The 10,809-nt window shown below is 38.8% G+C and overlaps 1 protein-coding gene across 3 annotated transcripts in view; it reads right to left on the bottom strand.

The window, feature by feature from the left end:
* Positions 1–1,382: 1,382 nt before the first annotated feature.
* The window catches only part of dnai3 (dynein axonemal intermediate chain 3), a 21,291-nt gene continuing 11,864 nt past the window's right edge, over positions 1,383–10,809 (bottom strand). The window contains exons 14-23 of one of the 3 annotated variants that reach the window (XM_014334091.2): positions 10,346–10,419; positions 8,579–8,729; positions 8,120–8,216; positions 5,113–5,228; positions 4,624–4,684; positions 4,207–4,337; positions 3,551–3,758; positions 3,372–3,463; positions 3,095–3,211; positions 1,383–1,991 (exon numbers count right to left, since the gene is read on the bottom strand). In XM_014334091.2, the coding sequence (XP_014189577.1) occupies positions 1,881–1,991; positions 3,095–3,211; positions 3,372–3,463; positions 3,551–3,758; positions 4,207–4,337; positions 4,624–4,684; positions 5,113–5,228; positions 8,120–8,216; positions 8,579–8,729; positions 10,346–10,419 (1,158 nt within the window). In that variant the 3' untranslated portion in view covers positions 1,383–1,880. Of the gene's footprint in view, positions 1,992–3,094; positions 3,212–3,371; positions 3,464–3,550; positions 3,759–4,206; positions 4,338–4,623; positions 4,685–5,112; positions 5,229–8,119; positions 8,217–8,578; positions 8,733–10,345; positions 10,420–10,809 lie in introns of all 3 variants that reach the window. The other 2 variants (XM_005923902.2, XM_005923901.2) reach the window with 2 other exon arrangements.

Raw genomic sequence — 10,809 nt, forward strand, 5'->3', positions numbered from 1 at the left:
GGGCGCTGGAACCTATCCCAGCTGTCATAGGGCGAGAGGCAGGGTACACCTTGGACAGGTCGCCAGTCTGTCGCAGGGCCAACACACAGGGACAGACAACCATCCGCACTCACATTCATTCACGCCTAGTGACAATTTGGATTATCCAATTAACCTATCCCCACAAGCTGCATGTCTTTGGACGGTGGGAGGAAGCCGGAGTACCCGGAGATAACCCACGCAAACACGGGGAGAACATGCAAACTCCACACAGAAAGACCCCGGCCTGATGTTGGAATTGAACTCAGGACCTTCTTGCTGTGCGGCAACAGTGTTAACCACCGTGCCTCATTTCAGTATTATGTTTTTGAGTCATGGCTGAATGAAGCTGTGAGGACTACAGTCTAAAGGATTTACAGTCTACAGTCTTGGATTTATTAAAGATATATTTAATTTGATTTAATCTATTTGATCTATTCCCCATATGGAAATATTCCAAAAGTTACTTATGAAAGGGAAACCAGCTGTTTCCATTTTGCAAACTTATACTGTAATGTTTGGTTTCCATGTGTGCTACATTTCAGTAGCCTACTTTCTAAAATAATACGCAGTTAATAAAATCTTCTAATTCTGGTAAAAGTGTGTTACTTAAAATATTGAACACATTCCAATTTTTAGTTGTAGAGGTGCTGTACAGTAACACACCACACTCGTGGTTCTGGTTACAACGTTTTAAGGCCATAGGTGAGGTTTCCTGCGCTCTCAAAACAGCCTTGGAAGTTCTTGGACAGCCGTTAACTAGCACATAACTACATGGCCTTTTGTGCACAAAAAAACAAACTGACAAATGATTAGAATCTTTTCACTGGAAACAATGAATTCATTCAGCGGGACCATTAGGGAGACTGCTTTAGACATAATGCTAACATCTGGCCACTGTTTAGATCAAGACGTTATTGCTGCATTAGCTGATTACTTGTGCAATGAGGGCAAGCTATACACACATGATTAGCATACCATGATCTTATTACATTGTTAGCCATCCAATCCACTTGTCGGTAGACTAGTGTTATCATTTAATTGGAGTTATGACTCTCACCATCTGGCCAGATTATTTGGAAAATATGCTCTCCGCATATTCTTTAGGTAAATATTTATTGTTCCAGCTAGTTTCAGCTTACTGCTGTTTGGTGCTGTGCAGGCTGTGTACATGTATTCATAGATCAGCAAGAGTGCATCCTTTCATTTGACTCCTTTTATGCTGCCCTACTAAAATGTAGTCGACCTTATAGCCACCAGTTCCAACTGGTTCACAGCCGTGTGAATTACTGACTTAGTAAAGACCCAGAGACACAATATTAAGCCATAATGATCACTTACAAGCAGGATTACTGACAAACAGCTTTTGCGATAGTGACCACAGTCATTGGCTTTTTATTCAAAATTGTCCACAAAACACCAGATTCTAAATTCATTTCTTACGGCACTTACTGAAATTAAACAGCCATATAATGACTTTCTGTCAAGGTCAGATCACTTTTGTATCCTTAGGGAGTGGTGGTAAGGAGGGCACTAATGGATGGCATTACCCAGTAACTCGATCTTAGATGAATGGATGAAAATAATCTGTTGACCCTGAAGCCTGAACCCAAGGACAATGTGAATGTATACTGTAAAATCGATGTAAGTTACAAGAAATACTGCAAAATTAGGCACAAACATACGAACACTGGCAATGTGTTGAACAGTTTGAACAGGTTTCCATATTGTAAAATGTTTTCTTATTTACATTAAACTTATACAAATCAATAAATATATGTAAGGAAAAAAGCTTTTAATTTATGTGCATGTGTGTATGAAGGGGTGTGATATTAGGTATCCTAGGCTTTTGGAGCATGTGGCTACAGGCCCGTATGCTCGAGGATGCTTTCCTCCAGTTTCAGGTAATCACTGTACTCCTTCAAGTCCGCCTCCTCGCTGTCTACCTGGAATGTGACTGGCTTGTCAGGCTCCTGCAGACAAAGCCAGAGAAAAAAGCTTCATCATAAACAATAATTACGAAACAATAGAGCACCTAATCCAAGATCTCAGCGTTTCCCATCGTAGAGGCAGAAAATTACATTGCCTCTGAATTTTACTGAACTGAAATTTTATTGAAGGATGCAAATATTAAATAAGATGACACTTTTCTAGTAAAATCTGGACTGTGCCCTGCATCTGTGTATTGCATGCAGGGCACAGTCCTTTAAAGAAAAAAAAAAGGAAAATTAGGATACTGTGTGGCAAATTCCTGATACTTTCCTCCCACAACAGTAAACCTGACAGTATTGTTCATATCATATTTAAGCTGTGCCTTGTCCTTATCATCCATCTAAATTCAAATTGCCGTAGATGTTTTAAAGCCAACAGCAGAAAGAAGCTGGAGGTGAACATGAAAATTCATTCCTGTTTAGAGGAATTAAGAGAAAGTATCCACTCCAAGTGACATTACTAAAGCAAAACAAAACTTTTTTGGTAGCTGCCATGCAGCCTAAGATAGAACCAGTTAGCCACTTAAGTTTGCTTCTATACTTAGCAGGCAGACTGTCAGGCACTGCCTGTCAATAACTGCCCTATCCCCAGTGCTTGGGATCAAATAACGATGTGAATGAATTAAACATAAGCGGATAGAAAATGAGAGAGAGACATAAAAAGAGATACACGAGTGCCTTCTTCATCTTTTCCAATGTCAACTTTATACGTCCACATATTTAGCTGGGTCAGTACTAAAACTTTTGTAAGTCTGCTGAAGATTCTGATAATGCAGGGAAGTTTTGTGGGAAGTCAAGGTTTAACTCAAGGACACTTTCACTGTAGACAAATGGCAAAGGACACAGGGAAAGAAAAGCTTTAGTGTTCTCCTATCCTTTCTCGTCTTTCATTTTCATTTCAAATCTAACCATTCGTTGTGTGTCACTATGGTCTGAACTGTCAGATCTAGGAAATTACAAACACTGGACACAGGACATCTTTCCTCCCTCTCAGCTGCTGTTGAGCCACCTTCCAGTCACACTGATGGAAACTGGCACCTTGAGACTTCTGGGAATTCAGTTTAGAATTAAAACCTACTGCTCACCACTTGTTTCTTGGACTCGCCTTCCTCCTTTCTCGGTTTCGCCCACAGTTCTTCCCACTCCAAATAATCCTTCAGCCTGTCATTCTCTTGGTCAAAGAAGATCTGCATGTTTAAATCCTGCATACAAACAAAGCAAAACAAGACAAAGATACTAGTTAGCAGTCAATAATACTGTAGCAGCCATTAAATACCTTTAAGAAAAATTACACATTTTTACCGCAGTTTCTTAACATTACACAAGGGTCCAAGCAAAACAGACAGCTCACAGTCTTCTTACCTCATTCTTAACTGGGGAGCGGAGGGCCTTTGGCACATTGAAAACACGTAGCACTCCAAGGTTGTCAGCAACAGCCAGGTAGTGTTGTTTGGCTGTAAGTACAAAACAGTCCATTAAATGAGTTTTAAGGTTCAAAAATCGTATCTGTCCTGAGCACCTAATATAAGCCAAGAACTCACAGGCGGTGATACAGGGTTTGATGCAGGTAATTCTGGTACTGGCGACGTGTTCATGGACGTGTGTAGGTTCGCTGGTGTTTAGGAGCAGGTTCCACACCTCAATACTGCCATCATTTCTCCCAATGAAGAAAATCGCAGATCGGGAGAGGGACCAGCATGCCGCACTGTACTCTTGCTCAGAGCTTGGTCCCACGAAGATTGGGCCACCCTGGATGTTGTGGTTTACAAGAAGTATTTAAAAAATTTTGTGCGTTCTGAAGCATTTTAATTATTGAATTATGTGCTCCAATTTTGTCGATTGAACTTGTGGTATTTTACTTGTGTGTTACTTAGGACGAATTAGTCTGTGTCTGCGCATAGTTCCCATTTGGACGTGCTTCAAAAACCAAAATTGACAGTGTTTATCCAAAAACCAAACAAACAAAAAAACCCGACTGCTAATGCTGAGGCTCCACAAACCATACATGACTGCTACATCCATTTTTTATGTACAGTCTATGTCTGTGACCAACTGAATAAGTGTGAATAGTTTTGCTTAGTTTTGCAGTTTAAATGATCAAAACAGCAACCAAGAAATTACGTAATTTGAATTGTCTCGATTCTATGTGATTTATGCATACGTCATATGAGGTAATCAATGTTTTCTGTTGCAGTACCATCACACCCTCTTTCCAGATGGCAAAGTTCCAGCCTCCTGTTGTCAAAAGAATGTCTTTGAAAAAGGGTGATCGCTGCATTGTGTTCACAAACCAGGCATGAGTTCTAAAACAGAGCAGGGGCTTGGCACCTGGGAGTGAAGTGAGACAGATGGAGAATATGCACAGTTTTATTTGACAGTAATTTCCTTCCAGGGTAATCATAATGCAAAGGAGCAATTAACCCTGTAAAACATTATGGTCATTACATTTGCCCAGGTTACCAAACTAAATAGTGGATTTAATGTGAAAGTAGCAATCAAAGTCATTTCAATAAATTGGGTGTAATTGTTTTATGAATCAACGTACTGCTGTCAGTCTGACAGCTGAGCACTGGTGAGCCATAAAAAAGAGAGCGCGGCAAGCCCGACTACTCACTGAACTTTCGTCCAAACTCATCTTCCTCCAGTTTCCAGTCAGTGTAGACAATCTCTCCTTCCTGTAAAAAATGAACATAAAACTGTTTATAAATGTATGTATGCGTCTTCCTTATTTCAGTTAAGTTGTAAAGTATAGTACACTCCTTAAGTGGCATGACAAAAACATGTGCAAAAACCTAATAAAAAAAATCATTCATTATTGGTTATGCCAACTTGAGATGAACTTCAATGTAACAAAAAGAAGTCCAGCTTGCTCACAAGCTGAGTAAAGCGTACTTAAGCAGTCAAGAACTTAACTGTATTTTTTACTTGCTCTATGTTGATATCATTTGAAGACATTTTCAAGTTTCAAGTTTTATTGTCATGTACAGATAAACAATGTAGCCACATTTAACCATAATGAAATGTTTTGGCTCGTGCTCCTCAGCCTTACATGAGCATATAGAGAGTGTGCAGTTTATTTAGAAGAAAATAACAGAATTTTTACCTCTGTTCCAACATAAAACTTGGTAATGACATCGTCCAGGGTCTTGAGCGTCTTGGCTGAAGGTATTCTGAGTTGACTGTATTCTGGGAGGACCTCTGCGCCATCATTTTCATTATCTTGTTATGTAAGACAAAACAGGAAGAGACGGTAAAGTAAGAACAGGTTAAAAGTTCAACTCATTGTTTTTTATTTATTTATTTAACATTTCAGTGACCTGAGAGAGGGAGCCTGGTGCTGACGTGGGACTAAAATGTTCACAATACTCAGCGCCTTGTTACTAGACAAGTACAAATATTTCAATAAACTCAAATAGGGGAAGAAAAATAGGTGAAAACTAGCAGATTTTAGGAAAAAGAACATCTGCTTTATTCAAATGAAGGAAATAACAGCCTGAACCGCGGCAGTGGTGCTGTAATTTGACCGTGAACAAGACGACAGAAGTACTAAAGCAAGTGAGGTGGGGAGGGGTTACAGCCGAAGTGAAAGGGCTGGTAAGAGTGGATTTGAAGGGAGAGAGAAAGAAAAGCACAAGAGGTAGAGGTAGGAGGGAAGCCTGTGGAGAAAACAGGGACAGGAGGTAAAAGGTGGAGGGGCTGAAATAGGTTAAGCTGGTAGAAGCCTTTTCCATCACAAAAGCCTGACTGTCTGCCAGAGATCATGTGGGTCTATCTGTTCACAGCCCCTTACCTGTGGACCGCTCTCGATCAACTCTCACTCTTAAAGGTTAGATCAGATTACCAAACCACATGTCTTCTAAATCTATTTTCTCCCAGTTAAGATGTGTGTAAAGATATGCGAAAGATGATACAGGAACAGCTACAGACAGTGTTTGACTTTGATTAATCCCCATGAGGGCCTGCTCACAATTTATTTCAGTGTGAAAAATCATGTTAACAAGTATATTGTAGCTTTTTAAATGTTCAGAAAAATGTCAAAAGGCACAGAAGCAGACAGCAAAGACCACCCTCAATCAATGTGAGTCAGATATCTTAGGTAACGCTGCAGTATTAATCACACAGGGATTCATTAAAATCGTAATAACAGACTCCCTGAGGGCTGATGAAAAAAGAAGCAGATTTATTGCTTGAGTTAGTAAGCATATTAATTCTATAACAACCAGCCACCAAGGCTGTGTTTATGGAAGCCAGACAAAGACATGTCTCTTCTTGACCAGCCAGGACACACATGATCATCTTCTGGCCCTCAAGGAGTCTGAGCAGCATATTGCAAAGAGCTGACAGTCAGCAAAGCCAATGGTCTGCAACTATGGCGGCCTTGTTTTGGAAGTATCGCTTAATAAAGTGCCATGAAACCTGAGGAGAGACAAGACAGAGAGAGAAATAGAGTAGCTCAGGGCCAAATGAGCCCTGCCCCACTGATCACTGTGCTCAGCCATCCAAAAGAGAACTCAAGAATCCAAAACTCCCTCAAAGAGGTCAGGAGACATGTCTGTGATGCTCACTGTTTGCCCTCCTCACTTACTTCAGTTTTTAACACATTCTGTGCCATTCAGATATTATAAGAATTGTTCAGGCACATAAAAAAATAATTGCTCTTTACCTTTGATATTTTGAAGACACAGTGAGTGTATCTTTCTATAGTTTGCGCTTGAGCTTTGCTTCAATACTTTCCTCATCAAAACTGTTATATGGACAACAATGAAAATGAGACTATCAGCTACAATGGGGAAATCATTTCTCTAATTGTTATGGTAGTTTAATTTTAATGGAGGGCACACTGAATATAAACCAAAAATCCAGAAAACACTTTATATAGAAGTTATAAATTGATTTTGAAAGAAGAATTTGATCCATGACCAAAGAGCCGTCCATGACCCATCTTTAGTGTTCTGACTGAGAGGATGTTTGTGTCCAAGATTTTACGTTACGTTACATTGGTCCCTCAGTGCAATGAGTTTGCCCTGAACCATTAGCAGAAAAACAGTCCTAAAGCATGTTTACATCTCCGTGCTTGACTGTGGGGATGATGCTCTTAGTGCCATATGCATCATTTCTCTTCCTTCAAACACAAACACAATAACTTGACCACAGTACTTTCTCCCATTTACATCCTCATTGGCAAATTTGACATGGGCCTGTAAATGTTCCTTCTTGAGCAGGGGACTTTGCGAGACCCGGAAGATTTCTGTCCATTGTCCAAACCGTTACCAATGGTGCTCTTGGTGTCTGTGGTCCCAACTGTAGCCAACTCCAGCCTCAACAGGTCTGCAGTCCTGCCCCTGACATCCATGGAGAGCTATTTGGTCTTACTTATGGTGGTGGAGTGTTTGGAATGGGAGAAACAGATTCAGGAGTATCTGTAACTGACTGATTGACTGTATGAATCATACTTGTTATTAATCTCTGGCTCTCTTCTACAGGATGTCTTTTATCCTGTCTTCCCTCTCTCACCCCAACCGCTCAAGGCAGATGGCCCCGCCCCTCCCTGAGCCTGGTTCTGCTGGAGGTTTCTTCTTGTAAAAAGGGAGTTTTTCCTTCCCACTGTTGCCAAAGTGCTTGCTAATAGGGGGTCATATGACTGATGGGTTTTTCTATGTATTATTGTAGGGTCTACCTTACAATATAAAGCACCTTGTTGTTGTGATTTGGCGCTGCATAAATAAAATTGAATTGAATTAATCTGTCTGCCGCATGCAGACATGCAAATCAATTTATAATGTTTATGTATTTTTTTTCTAGATTTTTGGTTGATTTTCTGTTTCTCTCCATTAAATTGAAGCTTCCATGAATATTAGAGACTGTTCTTTTTTTTCCAATAAGCAACAAGTTCAGCAGGGGATCAAACAACATCTCTTATGGACAATCGGTTTGATTTGAAAGAGCATGTGAGTGAGTCAGCTTCCTAAAACGTTTGGCATCAAACAAAAAAACCACAAAGTATTTTGTGTAATTAAGCAATGTGACTGATTGCAGGAAAACAGAGAACGAGCATAGCAGACTGTAACAGACAAAGCCTTGCAGCCTCGAGGGTAAAAGCTCTTGCTCACCTGTGTTCCTACCTGTATTACTATTACAGGTGTAATGTTCTAGGCTGAACTTCAAAGGAGCATACTCTCCACTTGTATCAATCTTTGGCAGGGAAACCTGACACATGGCATAAAAGAAGATGGCTTTTATCACTTGAAGAAAAAAAGAAAACCTTATCTAAAACAAAATCACAGAGCATGCTCAAGAATCTACACACTGAAGTCATTACCTAAACCCCAGTTAAATAAATCCAATGCACACGTAAATACAAAATTAAATAGTTATTCAATTTAAGCCATTTTCCTTATTTTCTTGTAACAAATCTTTGTCTGCAGAATAATTACTGATGTGTAAAAATAACACTAAACATCGAATCATTCTTTTTCTTATGGTTGATTTTCTTATGGTTGGAAGTCAAAGAAAAAAGCTCTTTCTACACAAATCACAATCTCTGTAATGCATCCCAGACATGAAAGTACCCTGAAGAGTGGTTTCCATGTCCGGTCCAGGTGTTTGAAAGTTGTGGGGATGCTATAGGGTGTCATCATGGTCTTCTGATCCACATCTTGCTCCCTGTCGGCCAGAAACTGGTTCTGTAGTTTTGGCACTCGCAGATCCCAAAACATTACACTGCTTTAGACAGAGACACAATAAGATAATGTGGAATTAAGAACCACCTGAAAATTAACAAAATTCTCTATCATCAAATGTTCATATTCAAACATGATTGTTGCATATATAAATGTGGTTATTGCCAAAAACAACAGGAGCAGTGTTTTGAAATCTTTCTGTCATTTGCAACTCCTTTAGCGCCAGTCTAATGACGCAGAGTGTGAAACACAGTCTGTATTCACATTGATACTTCATATCTAAACTGAATAACAGGACATGCAAAATGAAGTAACACATAAAAACACTAGTGAGAATTAGACTGCATAGCTATTTCCTGAGAAATATAATGATTGCCAGATACACTCATTTACGTGGTTTACAAAAGGTAATATTTTAACCAACTGTATAGCTCTTCAATATATTATTGGCTCAGTATGTTCAACCAGAGGAGAATGACTACAGATTACACCATAGAATTAAGATGAAACTGGAAAAATAATCCAGCGTGTTTGAGTGCCATAATATATATTCACCAATAGAAAGCTTTACAACTTTACAGTATTAAAAAGCATCTTTACAGTCTACTCTACAAGAAAAAAAAACCTCTATATAAATACCTTTCATCTTTATGAAGAATTTATAGGTGATTTTTTCACACATATACATTTTATGTTTTAAACTTAGCTAGTAGCTGTTATGTCTTGTTAATCCAAGTCACTGATCTGAACAAAATTGTAGTGTTTTATTATTTAATTGATATGTGACTTGGCACTAATAGCCAGACAATTTGTCTGCCAAATACAGACAGTAAAACCAAAACCATACTCGAAGCTAGGTATGTAGCTTGCTAACTTTCTAGCATTAGCCTGAAGTTAGAATTCCATCTTCTCTAAGAGATCTGGTACTGCTTGAATTTTTCTGTATCTTGCAACTGTGTTTCTACTCTTTTTACAATTCAGCAATAAATACTTCTACTTCTTATATTCTTTGTATTTGCTTTCTTTTGTGTTTAATTTCCAGCGTTAGTTATAAGTCAGTTTGATTTGGAATTACACAAATATATACACCAAGGAACTTAAATTATGATGTATTTATTTAGCTCATGTTACGGCATAAGTAGTATATTATTCCCATTTGGGTTGTTTTGCTTATTATCTAAACTTGTCGAGGTCTTGCTGTAATTTCATAATAATATTTTATGTATCCTTTTTTCTATGCACATGTAGAGGTGTGGCAAAGTCAAGTCAGTTATGATGAGGGAAAATGACTAAAACCCATTTTCTAAACGCTGTTCACTTCCAAAGGTTTTCTTTCTTTTCTTTTTTTCCCCTGTATTTGACCTTCATTAGAATGTCAACAATCCAGAGAGACTCAAAACAAGGGCAGCGAGAGAGAAAGGGGACGTGATAAAGCAAACAGTGGATCTAGTGAGTGTATAATGTATCCATCAGGTAACCAGAGGCCTTTGTTTGCCTACTTTGCAAATAACTGTATGTATTAAAAAACACACACATGTTATCAGCCACTAAAATCACACTTAGAATCAACATCCAAAGTACATACTGACAAGCAGTGAAAAGTAAGAAGAAAAAGTATCAGGAGTTATTTTTTTCATTAAACTGTAGAGAACTTACCAGTCAGGGGAGCAGGTGACAACTTGAACAGACATGTTAGAAATGTTTTGAACTGGAACGCCTGTCCTGGTCACCTAAACAGAGGGAGTTACAAAATCAATAAATGTCTGCATCAGGCTTGGTCTTGTAAAGAATGAACATGGTTCATGAAGCTGTATGGGTGGTTGGATTTTCCCCTGGGGGCACTTTGATGATTGCCTTATTTTACTTATCAAGATGACTGAAAGTGATCGATGTGATTTACTGCAAGTAACTACATAGAGGTAAGTGATAGGCACAAGTGGGAAACCAAATCTGGACATATATGGCTAGTAATTTTCTGTGTACACTTAATATTGGATTTCTTTGTAAAAGACAAAATACCATAGTCTTACTGCAGAAAATATATCTTTAGATAAATATAAGTTTAGATTTGATTTCTTTTGACGTTGTGATTGTGGGGTTTGTTTTCCTCTGAACATATA

Source organism: Haplochromis burtoni, unplaced genomic scaffold (assembly GCF_018398535.1).
Source record: "Haplochromis burtoni strain Fernald_Lab_line unplaced genomic scaffold, NCSU_Asbu1 Contig_53, whole genome shotgun sequence".
Lineage (NCBI taxonomy): Eukaryota > Metazoa > Chordata > Actinopteri > Cichliformes > Cichlidae > Haplochromis > Haplochromis burtoni.